The 17,941-nt window shown below is 34.4% G+C and overlaps 1 protein-coding gene across 1 annotated transcript in view; it reads left to right on the top strand.

Moving 5' to 3' along the window:
- ARAP2 (ArfGAP with RhoGAP domain, ankyrin repeat and PH domain 2) overlaps nt 1–17,941 on the top strand; it is a 110,500-nt gene that overhangs the window by 40,122 nt on the left and 52,437 nt on the right. Inside the window, exons 12-16 of the mRNA XM_058025196.1 lie at nt 12,442–12,557; nt 13,750–13,949; nt 14,710–14,795; nt 15,495–15,677; nt 17,356–17,530. Of these exons, the coding sequence (XP_057881179.1) occupies nt 12,442–12,557; nt 13,750–13,949; nt 14,710–14,795; nt 15,495–15,677; nt 17,356–17,530 (760 nt within the window). The remainder of the gene's footprint in view (nt 1–12,441; nt 12,558–13,749; nt 13,950–14,709; nt 14,796–15,494; nt 15,678–17,355; nt 17,531–17,941) is intronic.

The following is a 17,941-nucleotide window of genomic DNA, read 5'->3' as shown; positions in this document are numbered from 1 at the left end:
AATTCTTCTTCATCCTGGTTTCTTAAATGACACATTCATGCTGAGAAAATATACCTCCATGGAAGTTCAGTGTGTTTCCAGATTGCAGCTGCCCATTCCTACTAATACAGAAGGGTGTTTTGGTAAATTTCCTGTTCTTAAAAATCATTGTAGCATGTTACAACCCTCCTCACCCACAAATGGTACAAAATGCTGCTGCTGGGTTTCTGAATATCCTAACTTGGAGTGATTTTGTAATTTTAGTTCTATTTTTACTGTTTGTGACATTCTCTTTATATGTTATCTTGATCGAGTCATTGCAATTTTGATGCAACTTTTGTGTGCTGAGATGCATCTGCATGGTTTTAGTTCTGAGCCAGAACAGCGTTTTTATCCCTGTGCTTCCCCATGGCATGAAGTGGGTTCAGATTTCTGCTCTCTAGGTCAGGATGTTGCTGTATGAGCAGCCTGTAAATCAGTGCTTCCCTGTTTGCTTTGGTCACTTTCCATTAATTAATTGCCACTACAGGTGCTGCTCTTCACTAACCACTGATTTGTAAAAGGCATCTTGACTAATCTGAACATAGCAATATGTGTTTCAGAAATTATTTTTTTTAATCACTGTGTGATTTGAAGGTTATTCTAGCACAGCATTTGGGAAAGAAGTTGTAGTCTAGGCCTGTTGCCCCTACCCAAGAATGAGCTCTGAGGCACGAGTTAACATTGCTGTTGACAAGTTCTGTTTTTTCAGTTTCTCATTAAATTCAGGTGAGTGAGATTTATTTCTTGCTTGTAAGGATTTGGGCATGAGAGAGAGACTGGAGAAGTGAAATGAATGTAGAAGACAGGTGGAATCAGTATGCTACAAAGGGGCCATGTATCTGTAGCTTATTGTAGGTCCTCAAAGACCTTCCTGTGTTTTTCAGTGGGTGGCAACAGGAAGTTTAATGAAACAAGCAGAAGATAAATGTGTAAATGGAGATAATTTGTTAAAGATTTTATTTTTAGTGTTCTTTCTGTTAACTAGCTGTCTAGATAGTAATGCAGAGTGTAAAGTTCATTTGAAAGATGTATGTGGAGGGCTCTTTTTTAAGGATTTTGGTTGCTTTCTAACTTCTAATCTGTTGAAGTACATTTTTTTAGAGAATGGTTGTTCCATATTTTTACAATAGTTTGTCCTTTTCTGTTAGATATTAGCCTTTGCTTCTCATTATGAAGAAAATAATTTCATTGAAAGCTTGAATTTACTTTGTTTTTACATAAGGTGCTTTTAACTAAAAATTTGTGATGGGAGGTGATATTCATTAAAAAATTAGATTACATTCATTATGACAAAGGCATTGTGTTCATTTGGAAGGGTATACTAATTCTACACACAGTCCTGAAACACGAGTGTAGTGCAGATATTTTAGAGCTAGATCCTTCTTTAGCTGTCATAGTTGCCCATCTTAGCTTTGATAATTGTAAAATCAAAATTAAAAATAAAAAATCACTAAAATCAAATAGCAGTGGCTTTTACATGGACTCATAATAAAACTTATTTACAATGGATTTACTAGGAATTCAGTAGTCTCTATACATATTTAGCACTTCAGCCACTTCAGTATTTAAGTAGTGAGAAGTAGACTGCTTATTTGTAAACTGTACTAATTCTTGAAACTCTCTTTTAAATATTTACTTTTATATTTTTTATGCGACATCACTACCTTCATGGCATAAAGCCTAGGCAAGTATGAAAGTGAATCGCTGCTAAGCAGTAGCTGTATGTGTGTCCAAGTGATTTTGCTTTACAAAAATTCAAAACAGTTTCTCTGCATTTATCTGCTATTTTCATCTTCGTTTGTCACATAGAAAGATATTAGTATGAGTGAATCTATAGCCAGCAGAAGAAAATATTTATAAATAAAAACAAGGAAACCAATCCCTCAAACAAACAAAACTCCAAGCCCACCCCACTCTGTTTCTGGCTGAACCAAATGCAAGGAGGATGTCTAAGCAGGAGACATAATGCTGAAATGACTGAGTGAGTTAGGAAAGATTCAGCTTAAGAAAGCTGTGGTGCAGCGTTGCTGTTGTCATGGCATCAGCCCTCCCTTGGTCCAGGCACAGAAGAATGTGTGGCAAAACTGTTGGTGCTGCTGTCCCTTCACTGTTATAGAGTAAGCGTTACAGAAGTGGGAAGAATTCACAAATCATAATATAATCTCCTTAGGTTGCTGTTTCTAGGCATTAATGGTAAGTTTATACTTTACGTTGGCTTCTAGAAAAAGTTTGAACCTCCATGAAGTCTGACACATTCTTCAAAGTTAATGAATATGTGTGCACGCTCTCAAAATTTAGATCTTCTACTAAATATTTATTTCTGTATTTCCGAAGGAAAAACATTATCTTTTGGTTCAAGTAGTCCAAAAATGTCTGAATTTCAAATTTTAAACAAATTTTTGTTTGTGGTTATTGAAATATCATGAATTATGTTAGTTATTAAATATTTTTACTTGTGAAATATCACATCATAGAATTAAATTTCAGTTTATTGAAGAAGGAGGTAGTAAATAAATAAGAAGTCTTGATATTTACTGTGAGGACTGTTTGTCTTAACACCTTGCTGTTTATAGTCAGTAAGTAAAAGCACTGTGCTCGGTCATTGATACTTCTTTTGTTAATATCAAATTTGTTTATCACCATGGGCAAATTTTGGAGGAAAGCAGACTCTCCATTATTTGGAGGCTTTTTTGGTTCATTAGGGAATTTTGCCAGTGGGGATGTCATAACAGTTTTCTCCCTTGTCTAGTGACTACTGTACTAAAAGACCAGTCAAAAAGTTTGTTATTTTTGCATGACAGTGGTTGTAGATTTTAAGGTATTGCAAAAATGGTCACGATCTGTCCATCCTGTAAGACTTCAAACACTTTTTCATCAGTTTTTCTGGATTATGAATACACAACAAGATCTTTGGAGTGTATGTAAAACTTTGGCAAGAAGATTATGTAGATATGAATTCAGAAAATTACAGCTATATGTGGTATCTTAAAATTCACAGATCCTTCTGGTCTCCAGAGAACAGTCTTGCTAAATCTAAGAAGTCTTCCATTTGTGAAGCGCTTCCAAAGAAGAGTCCAGATGGCTACTTTAAACTGTAATAGTAATATCTATGTTTAAATATGTCCTTGTATGAACAGGAGTTTCTCTGGGTGCTTATTGCAGGGAAGTGTTTAAAATAGTGTGTGAATTTGAGATGGTGACTATAGGGATAGCTGTTTCAGCTAAATGGAAAAAAAAGTTGGAAGGGCTCAAATGCTAAAATTGAGGAAAATTGAGGCATTTCCACATAATTTTAGAATTTGCATATATTAAACTGGGATCCCTTTGGGATGAAAAAGATATGAATTGAGTAGCAAGAAATGGGCTCTAAAATGGAATGAGTTTCTGTGTGTCAGAAGTTGTGCATCTTAAGGAACATGATTGCCTCTTTAAAGAGGAGACGATGTTATGAATAGCTATTGGAATTAAAGTAACGGTGAAAGCCTTGAATGTAGGCTGTACTTGCTCCTGACAGGCTTTGACTTTTATTTACATGTTTATTTAGCTGTGCCATCTTTATGTCATCTCTTTATTTTTCGTGAAGCAGCAAAAGTAAAGATCACAGCCCAGGCAGCTGCAGTGGCGTCAGCCTCTGTGGCTAACAAGGTGCTGGTTTCTGAACGAGCTCCAAGCTGCAGAGGAGCCCTGCTGGAAGGGAGTTACTGTAGTTGTTCAAACTGGAACTTTGCCTACACTTCTCTTATGAGTGTGTGGTGGGGGAGAGGGGGACATAACACAGGAAGCAGGTTTGTCTGTCTTGCTTGGCTACCTGTCAGGGTATTTGGGAAGACGGCAAGGAGGGTTTTGTGTGCAGTATTGCCAGCTTGCTTTTGATGCTTGGTTTTGTGTGCCTCAGATGTGAGATCTTGCTTTCCTAGTATGTTGAGTGACAAGAAAAAGAAAGCATATGTCTGAAGAATGGAATATGGTCTGAATCACACTTTTTGTGTGAAAGTGAAAGCTGAGCTCTGAATTGTGGAATAGTTGAAGAATTCAGGTCCTTTAGTATATTTCTAAAGCAGGAATGTGAATGATCTTTAAGTCAAGAAATCTACTTTCCACTAATAACTTTAAACTGCTTTGTGTCAAAATGTACATCTTTATGTAGAATTTAGGTTCTTATATTGAACTTGCATATGTTGTTTCTGAAGTACATAATTTGCATACATACAAATTATTTGTAATGGCATGGTTGAAGCATGGATTGTTTCTTCCCTTTTAGCATGTTTCAGCACAAGTGAGAAACGTATATATATTTGGAATTATGATCTTTACTCTCTGTTGTCTTATTCTCTCTTTGTTTTTGAGGATTAAGAAATAGAAGCTTTTAATTGATATATTTGTGTTTGTGGCTGGTGACTTTGCACATCCCTTTACAGATTGCATCATCTTGCCTCAGTTCACTGTGACCATACTGTAAAGCCTTTTCTTATGGGACTGGGTAGTAAAGATGTGGGGAAATGTGGACTCTATGTTCTCTGTTCTGATCTACTTTCCTTAAGTCTTGCTAAGACCTGAAGATTCATTGGCTGCTATTATGTTGAAATTGATTGAAGCCAAGGATCTTTCTGGAGTAAAAGCTTACTTGGGGTTACATGGGGAGACGAATGCTCCTCTGTTGTTGATACCTAATTTTTTTGAAGAACTCAACCAAAAAACCTTTGGTAACATTACCTCAGTTACAAACTTTTGTCCCCCTCTACTCATGGGAAAACTGGTCTTAGAAATAAGACCTTAATTTCACCTCATTATAATATTGTGTAGTAGATACTATAATGTGTTATTTCCTTCCACAGGATCACTGCCTCTTTCAGTGCATTGTCTATTTAGTAATTGTTTGATAATTTCAGTTTCTTTTCATGGTATAGCCCATGCCTTTTTTGTAGCACACTGTTGATCTTGTTGAAAAGTGCTTACATTAAAATTATTCCTTCACTGATAAAGGAATGTTCTTTGAGGAGCAGTGAGGACTTTATTTTTCATCAGTTCCTGTAAGTTAAAGGAAGATGATTTTCTCCTCCATGTGACCACACAGTTCTGAGAAACAGAATGAAGGATTCAAATATCCATATATTTAGCATTCTCTGTTTTTCTAGTCTTTTATGGGTGATTGGGAGGGAATAGTTCTCTGTCAAACTATACCTGCTCAAAATACTGCTTTCATAGGTCTTGGCTGGAGTTCCAATTGCTCAGCAGTTCTGCAAATCAAACCCTAGAGCATAAAGTCAGATACTAGGAAATGAAAAACGTACAGTGAAATGACTGTATGCTAAGGCTTTGATTTACACTGAGCAGAAACTGGAAAAGGCAAAGATAAGAGCTAACTCTCCAATATAGTATTCAGTCACTTCAATTATGTGATCCTCCTCATCTTTTTTTTTTGTATTTTGCAGCCCATAAAGGAAGGGAGCTTTCATCTTCATGTGTCCTAGATCCATCCCATACAACAAACGAGGCATGGGCCTGATGGGTGCATAATCAAGCAATATAAAATTGTATTGATAGTGCAAAATACATACATATAACTGCTGAAGTGAGGATTCTGAATTGCTCCTGTAGTAAGTGAATAGAGAGATCTCTAACTTAAATGAGAAGTGCCATCTAAGGTTGTAACTACCTTAGAGTGTTCATCAGGAATGCGTTTTTTAAAGTAATCTCTTAGTTATTCACACTTCTTATGTACTGGCTTTCATCATAGAGCCATTTCAAAGTGCAGATATTACATTTTTTAATAAAATAATGATGTGGAATGATACAGAGAGGGATGTATTCCAGCAGTATATCCAAAATACTGCAGGCAAGCTTACTACGTGGCACTGACTAGAGCTAGTCTAAGTGGCCCTTCTTGTCATTTGCTGTCTTCCTTCTTTGTAACCACTAAAATTTTGGATGCCAGGTTGTCATTACCATTTTTTTTTCAAAAGTAGCATGAATCACTATTTTTATTTTCTAACGGGAAAAAGAATTTTTTAGTTAAGTGAAGAACTTAAAACTGATGATGTGACTACCTCACGTAGCATAACAGATGAGCACCCAGCTACAGAGCTAACATGCACAGAACACTGGAATTTTAGCATCTCCTTGCTCATCAGGGCTTGAGTTAGCAACCTTCATGTTCTTTTAACATTATTTTTTGAGTGTGTAATTATATACTTTATGCTTCACTGTGGTTGTATTTTGGGACCTCATTAGAAGACTGTAAGACAGAGTACCTACATGGGTTTTGTATTACAGTCCACAATGTGTAACTGTCACTGGAAATCTATATTAAAAGGTTTTGGGCTGTGATGAGGGATGTAGAGAAGCCTGATGAAAAATAAATGGGGGCTCTAAGCTCAGTACATATATAAGGAGAGGAAATCAATATAAACTTGTGTAAACTTAATATCATCAAAGTAATTTGCATTACTGGTCACTCTTTCTTAAAGTCTTTAATATATAAAAAGGTCTTAATTTTTTTTATTAATATGGAAGCCAGTTTTTTCCCGTATTTCTGTTGCAGAAATTAGCCCTCCTTAATAGCTGGAAAGGCTGAAGTGTAATGCCTCCAAATAATGAGGAAAGAAACTATGCATACTTCATTTGAATGATTCTAGTTCTGGCTTTTACTCTCTCTGGAATAATTTGGTTGTTTGGAAGAAATCAAATATCATGGGGTAAGAATGAAGGAAAAGACTAAATCTAAATTGCTAAATTGTTAAGGGAATTTTCAGATCTTGCAGGAGTAGTGTAGTTGTCACAAACTTCGTGGTAACTTCCCCAGGGTAAATCTAAAGAGCTGTTGCAAATTAAGTGGTAAATTCAAGGAACCATGTAAGGTCCTGTTTTGGAACTCTGATCAGAGATCCTGTGATTAAAGGTCAAGATTGTTCTGAGTATGGGCAGGAGGACAAGAGTAGTTTTAGAAATATGAATAATCTTTTTATAAATTAGTGTTAGGGTGGTATGAAAGATAGCTGTTAAAAAGGAAACAAAAAAGTGTGCATTTATAAACACATACATACACGTTTGTGTGTGTAAATATATCTTTATATGCAATATAATGTTCTCCATTTGTTACCTCTTATCACTGTTGGATATCTATCTGTCTGTCTGCATGCACACTATTAAATATTGCATGTCCTCAAGATCTGACAGCCAAAGACAAAAAAAGCAAATGCACCTTGATTTCATAATACACAGGAAGGAAACTGATGTGCAGTGAGAATACTCAGTTGATGTAGAATTTCCAAAAGTGTTGTGTTCCCAACATCTATCAGTGCTATTTCTGTACTTCAGAGTTCTGTACTTCTGTATTCTTTTTATTTCAAAATAAGCTACAAACATGCATTTATATATTAGGATATATACTTATGTATGTATATGTATGTGTGAGTGTGTAGGAACATAGTCTCTTGAACTTATGTAAGCAATTTTCCTTTTTCTCTGCTGTTGCTTTTATCCAGTTAGTCCTCTACCAAAAAAGAAGGAGATAAAAATATGGATTGATATTTCTAATATGAAAGTAGTAGTTAGCTAGCCTTTTATTTTTGGTATTTATTTTATTTCAGTATTTTAAGTTAACTTTTTATTTTTATGTTAGGAGTATGGGTAAAGTTATAATTGTGGCTGCATTTTTTTGGTTTAATTTCTCTGAGATGTTTTCCTGATGCAAAGATTTTTTTAAATCAACTTCATACATTGGGGAGCTAATGTTAGATCCATGAAAGACAGTGCATGCAAAGACATAGAACTCCTGTGTTCAGATGAATTTTGGTCTGACTAAACCAACAAGAATGCCAGCCCTAGTGTACTGGAACAAAACCAAGTGGAAGGGAAAAAATAGAAAGAAAAATAATTTTCCTTTATAGGTAGCAGAAGAGAATATTTATAGGTATAGAAATATACCTATAGGTATGAAGAGATATTTATAGGTAGCAGAAGAGAATTTTTAGAAGTGCCATTTTTTGGAGAAAGTGTGTTCACTGAGAGTCAAAAGGTTCAGGCTCTGATTACAAATTTATTTATGACTTGCAGGCAGAAAGGTGCCCAAGTCTGTCTTTTTAAGACAACATACTGAAAGTTAGGCATCCAGCAGCTCTGAAAATTTCACTTGTTCAGATATAGTTGCATGATTTTATACATATATACTTCAGTGTTCCTTAGCCTTGGTGTTTATTTCTGTGTCTGTAAAATAGTGGTGGTATGTTAGAAAAGGTATGAGACTAATTTTGAATCTTCATGAATTTCATCCAAAATAGAATTGAAGAAATGTTAGCAAAGCCTGTCATGGGACAGCTTTTGCCTATGAAAAGATAATGCATAATAAAGAGGACAGTTTTGTACACTGAGAGGCACTTTACAGATACATGTTAAAGGTATATTTAAGAATAAAAGTTAAATAATTTCATTATTTATATACAGATGACTGGTTTTCATAGGTTATGTCTTTTTCAGACAGGGATGATAATGACAGCAACAATTCCATATTATAATAATACACCCTTCAGGAAGGAACAACAGCTAATCAGAAAGCCGGTACTCACCTTAGTATTTTTAGCTTTCAGTTAACTGTGCTGTTTAGTGAATACTTTGGTTCTATTATTATATCTATGGAGAATTTTTTGGTTCTTTTTTAAAGCTCTTACTGTCAACTCATTTTTCAGCTTTTCTTAGAATTCATGCAGATAGTATAACTATAGACATTTAAGTTGTATCTATATTTAAATTATAAAAAAAAAAACCAAACAAACCCAACCCTCATCTTTCTCTGTGCATTTTTGAATCTTAAACTTTTCTGCCTTTGTCAGAAATCATAGTGCAGTTCAGTGTATCTGAAACAATGAGCTTTCAGTGGGTAGAAGCAAGACAATTCTTATTCTGAAAAGATACTGCTTGCTTTTGCTGTCGATATTTTTTGTATAGTTCTTGAATAGCCCAATTGTCCTTCTGTGCACTCAAAGTGAATGAATTCATCTTTCAAAGTGGAGCACTTCTTTCTTCTCTGTACCAATTCCCACTTCTGTTTCTGAAGTAGAGAAGAAGACTGCACTCCTGAAAGCATACAATTCTGAGCGCTGAAATTAAATTCTGCTGTACCTGTCACTCACAAAGCCAGGTTTATGCCAAGTGTTGTGCAGTTACCCTAAGGAGTTTGTTTGGACCATTATGGAAATAACTTCACTCTAATGCACCAATGAAATTGCTTAATTTGCCACCATATTCTGTTCTGAAAAGTAGATTCAAGTTTCTTAACATTTCTGACATTCCTCACACTGGAATTCAGTATTGTAAGTTCTCATGCCCTTGCTGAATGTAAAGCATAATGAGTTATTCTTTCTTTAATGGGGTTGTTCAGACACACAAGTGCAAATTTTGACAGGTTTGTGCAGCACCTAAAGGTAAAGACTTTCAAATTAATGTACTTTGTTTCTAGAGTGCTTTCTTGGTTCTGTATTGTTAAATGAAGTACTACAAATTTTGGTGTCTGTTTTCACAGACGTAAATATTTGTGTGATCTTCATGAGGCAGGTTGCTTCCATGCAGCTTGCTCTGTTTTGCTCCAAGGAAAGGAGGTGCAACCAGCTGTTTGAAGGCATAAGAAACAGTCTGAAAGGAATATAGAATAAATATTTTCAAGAAGGAACATTATGGGATAAGAAGTTAATGAAATTTAGTTAGCGTTTCTTTCCTTTTATGTTATGTAATGAAATTCTCAGTTGTCAGGCAAAAAATTGAAAATTCTCAGTTATCATAATATTAATAATATATAATATTCATATACAAAAGGAATTCCTTTTTTTACAACCAGTATTTGGGAAATTTATGAAGTAAAATCCTACAGGGACCTCAAAGCATGTTGTTGTTGTTGGGCTTTTAATTCTTTGAGAATGTGTCTGTCAGTGGCTAGTAAGTATAATCTTTGCTGCAGCTGTTTGTTTAGGGACTTTTAAGTGCATAGATTGCTGGAAGCATTTTTGGGGAGATGAGCATATACATTTTCTTATTTGCATTATTTTTATGACTGTCCCCAGTAGGAAGTGCCTAAAGGGAAGCTACTCTACAAGGGAACTTTGATCTGTCTTAGTAAGGTAGTTATCATTTTGGTTGTCTTTGTTCATCATTTACCTTCAGTGAACTTTATTCTGGACCTAGAAGTGTATTGAACACCTTTTAACCATGGCTTCTGGTGGTTTTTCAGCTGTTATTTAATAAACAAAGAATGCATTGCACTGTGCAGGTTCAAGGATGGGCTTATTACCTCTCATTAAAAAATCAGGATTTCTTAAGGCAAATTATTTTAAATAATTTGAAATACTTGAATCAACAAATGAAACTTGCAACCAGTTTACATCTCAGAAGCACAAACAGTTTAATTCTACAGAGGTAATGGTTTTGGGTTGTTTTGGTAAGGTTTCTTTTTTTTTTTTCATTTCCCTGATAGAAATTCAAGTTTTGTATTTTTCTTTCCTCAGCCTTTTCTTTTTCACTATTTCACGCTCCTCTTTTTCTCACTGGTGATGTGAAGTTAAGAATGCTTCACTGCTACAGAGGATGCTGTCAAGTTCACACTCAAAGGAGGTTTTCCTGCCCACTCTTTTCCCATACAGGGTGAATTAGGGACTGTGTAGGCTTAACAGAAGTCTCTGCTCTCTTCTGAGGCAGGTGTGTCAGTATGAAACCCCTTGATTTATACACAAAGAGAGTGGGGCCTGAAGATGAGGGGAGAGAATAAAAATGCTAGGTTACAGAATAGGAGGGTGGAAGAAAAGGGGAAATATTTAAAATCATTTCTATTTTTTGTCTATTTTCTAAAATAAATTATTTGAGGAGTGGCTAACGTAGATTACTTATTGAAACGCTTCTACATTGTATAAAGATTTGTGTTGAAATTCACACCTAGTTCCCCACTGCTACTGTCAAAGATAATGGCATGTAAAAAAAACCCCAAAAATTCTTAATAAGAAGTCTGGCAAGGAAACGATAGCTAACTTATCTCACAGTATATTTAATTGTAGGAATTCTGTCATTCTAAAAATCTCATCTTTTAGTGGATGTTATTATGCTTTTTGGGGCATTATTCTATTCAATGCCTCGTGTGATACAATTGATACTTCTGCTTGTGCATGGACACACGCATATATGTGGCTTTTCTTGGATTTAGCCTTAGCAATCCTGGATACAATGATAGTTTAATTTGCTCATACCTGAAATAGGGAAATAAAATTAGAAGAGTTTTGTGAAGGAAGTTCTCCATACTTCTTAGTGCTCAAAAATTTGTGAATCTTACAAACAGAAACTTGCGAGTGATGCAGGTTTAAATATGTATTGACTAGAAAAACAATCCTCTCTTCAGAGGCAGGCAGCTCTGAGTCTTTTACCCTTCAGTGCTTTTATTTTTATTAGTCTGTACCCAACCACTTGTTATGTGGTTGGGGAAACAGTGAACATGCAAATGGTAAGATATATGAATTTGGCTCTTTGCTTGGGTGATACAGCTTGGTTTTGGTTCTGATTTGTTTACTGTTATCAAGAAGTATGCTAATATTTCCAGAAATTACACTTGTGGAAGTGACTGCCTTGAGATCAACATGTAAATAAATTTAAAGGAGGAAATGCAGATGGTACTCCAAATAGATAAGAAATAATGTATGCATTCATCTGATTTTCCAAAATCCATACAGTTTGAGAGGCCCTCACAGGAGCTCAGTGTGAGCTCACGTTTTATTTCACAATTCTGCCAGTACAAAAGTTTTTTTTTAGTGCATTTTTCCATGTATAAAAACAACCCCAAACAATTTCACTTGTTTCCCTTGTTCACTTAAGATAAAAATACTTTCTTATTATTGAATCACAACTAGCTCTTTGTCTATTTTAGCTGCTGCATAGTATCTTTTTTCAAAGACATGTTTAGTTCATGTTCTACATCAGAAGCATGAGGAATCAATGGTTTAAGAAAGAATTTTATACACATTTAGTTTGTTAAAATGCTCAGTCTTAAAGCAAGAAAAACTGCTGTCAGTTAGAAGGATTTAGATTTCTAAAGTTTATTTAGACACTAAATCATGATTTAAGCTAGATCCTTCCAGAATTTTGCATTTACCTTTTCATGCAATCTAGTGTTTAACATTTTTTTTATTCTTTCCTTTATTAATAGTTTGATCATGCATTTTTACTCTTACCAATGATCAAGTAAGGTCATTATAGCAGTTGAAAACTTTTTGGTTGGACAAAATTTAGTGGAGGTTTGTTTATCCATTAAAAAATTAGAAGTGGCTTATATACTATGGCAAAGATGTCTGATACTGATCTTCATTTGTTTGGACCATAACGAAATAATTTTTCTTTATATGTTTTATTCTTGAATGATAACCTTCTAAACATTTATTATCTTTTTTCTAGGACTTCAAGACAGGATTTGGTATCACTTTAATCCCTATGAATGTGGCAAATGTAAAACAAGTGGATCGGGCTGCAAAGCAATCTTTTGAAATAATTACTCCTTATAAAAGCTTTAGGTAAGAAGTTGAGTATTTACTTTACAAAATATGCAATTAACTAAGGCACTAAAGAAAAACTGATTTCATACTGCAGTGCTGTAGCTAGGTTGGATGAAAAGGTAATGTTTTTATTAAGGATGTTCAGCAGTGTTTAGAAAAATGGGAGGATGTTCTTTGATTTGTTTAGTTGTGTGCTTCATCTCTTAGTTCCTGACTAGGCATATTATGTCCACAGGTTTGTACTTTTATGTAGCCTTCTTTGTTCATTCTCTGCAAGGGCAAAAGGAAAAAAAAGAGAAATGAATTCCTCCACTTTCACAAATTGACTTCATCCTAAAGAATAATAAACTTCAATAGTGAAATAATGCTGCATCCATTTAGTCGTATGCATTTTATTTGAAAAGAAGCTTTCATTTGCTATCCCTTGTAGAAATCCTAGGTTGAAAGTAGTTGAATGTTTTACTTTGACTGATTGCTGAGACTTGTAATGATTTTTAAGGAAATGAAAGTACATGCTAATAAAAGCCTTTTGTTAAGTGTTGTAGTGTTTCTTAACTGAAATGTTGTAATGAAGGAGGAAATTTCTTTGTTCTCCTGGGATTGTTAAATGTTAGGAAATACTTTCACTCTCAGTCAGCTAGCAGGTAAATTAGTCTTGATCAGCAATTTCAATCTGTTGCTAGTTGGTAGATAGTTCTTTGATTTTTTTCTTAAGACAAGACTGTGTTGAATTTTTTTATTATTTAATTTTTATAAATATAAATTTAAATGAAAAGCAAGTATTTTTTTAATTCTCAGTAATTTTTTTTAATTCTCAGTAGTTTTTTCAATTCCCAGTCTTTTTTAAATTCTCATTTAATTCTCCATGTTTCCTTATGTCATTCTATGCTTTTGTTAGAGTTCAGTGTTTAAGTTTGGTAATGGGTAACATAAAAAGATTGAAATTAACTCAGGCATGTTACATGAATGTTACAAAAGCTACATACCTTATACTAGTAGTGGTTTTGTTGAAAACAATGCTAAAACAGAGCAAGTTTCATTGAATTCAAAAATACAAAATAATACATTGTATCTTAGGATTTATATCTGTGTGGAGGAAGATTTTTGACTGTGATTTCGGGTGTAAATATAATAAATAAGGAGGCTACAGACCATGTGTAATTGGGCTTTAAAATAAAGATCAATAACACAGAAAAGTCAATTGTTTCAGCTTTACAGCAGAGTCAGAAAGAGAGAAACAAGACTGGATTGAAGCACTCCAGCAATCAATAGCAGAAACTCTATCTGATTATGAAGTAGCTGAGAAGATTTGGTTCAATGAGTCCAACAGGAGCTGCGCTGACTGTAAAGCTCCCGGTCCTGACTGGGCATCCATCAATCTCTGTGTTGTCATTTGTAAGAAGTGTGCAGGTAGAGTAATTAATGACAAGCTATGTGGGTTCCACAAAATGTCATATTTGCATATCTATGTATGTCCTTGAATTGACATTATTTTTTGATTTTTTTTTTTTGGTTTTTTTTTAATTTTTGAAGTGTTATTCTCATAGAAGTTTTGAGAAACAAAATGTGAGCATAACTTTTCTTTTTAGTACCAAGGTCAGCCTTATTCTAAAGCACTTCCATGCATAAATGACATGTCTGTAGTGATTGAATTCTCTCAGGTGAATCATCCTTCACAATTAGTGGAAATTAAGACACGCTAACACTTCATGGGAAGGGAATGGCTTTCGCAAGGCTAGATGCCAAAGAATAACAATTTTCAGTGTATAAATTTTGGGTATTAATTTTTTTACATCTGCACATATTTTACTGCCAATAGGGATAGCTTTTTCAGATACTGCTCAAAATACAGTTGTCATGTTTTATATTGAAATGCTTAAGCTGTAGATTCAAGGAAATAATTTATAATTCTAGGCTTTCTTTCAAATCAAGCTATCCCAGAAGCAGTCTACATGAGACAGCCTATTTTTTTATTCATTACTATCAAATGAAATTAACTTTTTTTTAAAAAATGTATTTTTTAATTTAAATTATTCAAATGTCAAACCCAACCTTTTTTAAAAACAGCAAGTAGAATAAATCTGCCTTCATCACTTTTTTTTTTTTTTATCTAAGCAGAAGAGAAACCCTGTTTAAGTGCATTAGTTAAGTAATGCTGTTGGATTTTCAGGACAACACAGGTCTTTAGGACCAAGAGATTCCAAGGTCCGGAGTCTAAAAATGGATGCAAGCATTTGGAGCAATGAACTTATTGAGGTATGTTGTGATATTCTAACTCTCTTTTCCATCTTGAAGCCTACTGTATGAAAGGGAGGTATTTGCTGCTTTACTCTTAAGAAAACTGAACATACAGCTGCTAAACAATATGGTGGTGTTACAGTAGACTTGATGCTTTTGATGTTACTGTGCATCATGTACCTCTCAGGAATTCCAAATATTTGTTTTGCAAACAAAATGTAGTTTCTCTTAGTATTTCTCCAAGTACCTAATATTTCAGGGGAAAAAGAAATCAAATGCTTTTGGAGAGCACTCAAGATGAAGAAAGGGGAAAAGAGAGGAAACTTGTCAATACCAGTTTTGCTGCTTGGGATGTTAAAAAAGGGTGGTGGTAAACAGTGGTCCTGACAGAGAGGGTTGGAGCCATCAGTGTATTCTTTAAAACACATGCTACTATTCTCTGAACTTGAACTAATATTTTCTAATATATAATGAAGTATTGTAACTGATTAACCTTTTAAAGCTTGGCTGCTATTGATGGTAAATGATGGCTGCTGGCTTTATTATTCATTTGTAGATGACCATAGGCAGTGACTGAGAGAGGCTGCTGTCTCCTGAAGGAAATTTTCTTTTCTTTAATAACTTTCTTTTTCAACTTTTAGCAGCTGAGAACTGTTCAGAGGCTAGCTTCATATCCTTCATACTAATTTGCTGATTTATTCCCTGCATCTCATCCAGATCTTTATCGTCATTGGAAATAAGAGGGCAAACAGTTTTTGGGCTGGAAATCTTCCTCCAGATGAAGAATTGCATATTGATGACCCTGCAGAAAAAAGATTAGCATTCATTACACAAAAATACAAAGAGGGAAAATTCAGGAAAACGCCTTTCCACTACAAAACCAAGGAACAGTTGAATAAGGTAACACAGCGTGGTTAAGCCAATACCATGTTTTGGATTGTATTGTATCTGTCTGCAATTTGGTCATCTTGTTCAACTGGTAAGAAATTAATTCAGTGTCCTGAGTGACATTCTGACACAGTTGAATAAGGGTTATTTCGGAGCCTTTGCAGTAGTCATTGCATAACTACCTAGTTTATTATTTTTCCTGTTGGTTTATTTGATGAAGGTTATTGTAGTTCTTCCTATGTTTTCCTGAGCCATCAAAATATGGATCTTTATTTTAATGTAACCATAGTCTAGGGATGCAAATTTCCACTTCATTTCTTTAGATTACTTCCTTATGTGTTTTGTCTGACATCTAACATTCAAATATAGTAGATGATTCATTGTCATTAATGGTGAAAATAACTGATACACACTTACATAGTAGCTTATTGGAAATGAAAAAGCTTAAATTAATGATGGAAAATGTATGTTCTCTACTTTTACAAAAATAACAAGTTCTTTAAAGTTGTAAAATAGAGAACTTCAATTTTCAATGTCTCTGTAGAATTTGATGTCCATTTGACTGATTTCTAAGATCTGATGGCTTGAGTAGTGATTTTTCAGGGTTACTGAATACAGAACAGTTTTAATGCATTCTGCAATTCAGTGCACTCAATTGCATGAATCAAATTGTCTCAAAGGATATACAGAGATTGTGGGGTTTGTTTTTTGTGGGGAAGGATATATGTCAAATAATCATTTAAATACTGGGAAAAGTTATCAACTTCTCTGCAGAGACATGAAATTACAATGTAATAAGGCATTAATTGTAAAGTAATTCTAGAACTTTTACTGAACTGTCTTTGTTATCTTGTGCGTCCTGAGTGTTTATGTGTTTATTAGAACAGCTAAATTTTATAGGAGTAATCTTCCTATTTTGAGTGACTTTTGCCTTAATTATTTAAGAAAAACTCGTTCATTAAGTAAATAACTTAAATAAATGTTAAGTCATGTAAATTTTAATGGAATATGTTGCTCTGTGTAACTATTTTTGGTTTTATGGTTTTGGACAAATCTTGTAAAAAAAGTTTAAGTTTATTATGTTTGTCTGTGTATTCAAAAAATAAAAGGAGACTCATGATTTAGGATGTGGTGAGCTGTTTAAATTTCAAGGAAGATGAACAGGTATCAAGATACAGGTTAATAAAAAGAGTGAAAAAAACTTAATATATATTAATTAACTTAATGTGTCTTATAATACATCTTAATAAAAAGAGTAGTTTGCTTTATTGACTGATGGGAGTTTTTAAAAATCTACCTAGGAATTTCAAAATGAGTCCCAGCAACAGAGTTTGAGAATCTAATCTCATCTCTTTTGTTGAACTTCTGAGGTCTGAAATAGTAAGAGTTTTTCTTTAGTAGTTTGATGCAAATAAACAGCAAGCTTCCTCTCCAATTGTATTTACTCATGTTATCTTTCCAAAGTGCAATTTGTGAAAGCAATGTTTTGCTGGGTTTGGGCTGATATTTTGGGATATTTTTGTTGCTGAATTCTTCTAGATTCGGCCAATACTTCATGGTTTCTGGTACTTCTCAATGTTCATGGTACAGCTATATCAGAGTTGAAAGGATTTGAGTCTAGTTTGTGCGTATGTGTTGCCAGTAACTTTCTAATTTAAACAGACTTCCTGTTTCCCTTCTCTCTGATAAGGCCCTGTGTGCTGCTGTAGTCAAGCACGATGTGCTCGAAACTCTGATGTTGCTCTTCAGTGGGGCTGATGCCATGTGTGCCACTGGAGACCCTGTTAACAGCACCCCATACTTACTGGCCAAGAAAGCTGGGCAAAGACTGCAGATGGAATTCCTGTACCATAATAAGTTCTCAGGTATGATGCATTTTGTTCTTTTGATCTAATTTTTTATTACCACAAAGAGAAGGAATTAATTCAGGAGCAGAATTGGCTTTGCTGTGAAGAATAGTGGTGTATCGGAGAAGTAGTTGTGATGGCATTGACTATATTTTATTAGAGCACAATTTCACTTGTGTGCAGTTTTGCTGTTTTGCTCAGACATCATGTTTGGGACTTAGACAACACAGTGATAAGTCATAGATCTCATACCCTTAGTTATACCACAGAAAAAACCCATCATCTTCTTGCCAATATTAACAGTCTTTTACCAGAAAAAAATGGGTACACAAACATATGTCTAAAGAATTAATCTAGTGCTTTTTCTTCTCCTTAAAGGATATTTAAATTGATACCACTCCTATTGCACACAGACCTAGCTGTTTTTTT

This window comes from Melospiza georgiana, chromosome 5 (genome assembly GCF_028018845.1).
Source record: "Melospiza georgiana isolate bMelGeo1 chromosome 5, bMelGeo1.pri, whole genome shotgun sequence".
Classification (NCBI taxonomy): domain Eukaryota; kingdom Metazoa; phylum Chordata; class Aves; order Passeriformes; family Passerellidae; genus Melospiza; species Melospiza georgiana.
The sequence above is the reverse complement of the archived record's forward strand: the minus strand, read 5'-3'. Positions and strand labels throughout refer to the sequence as shown.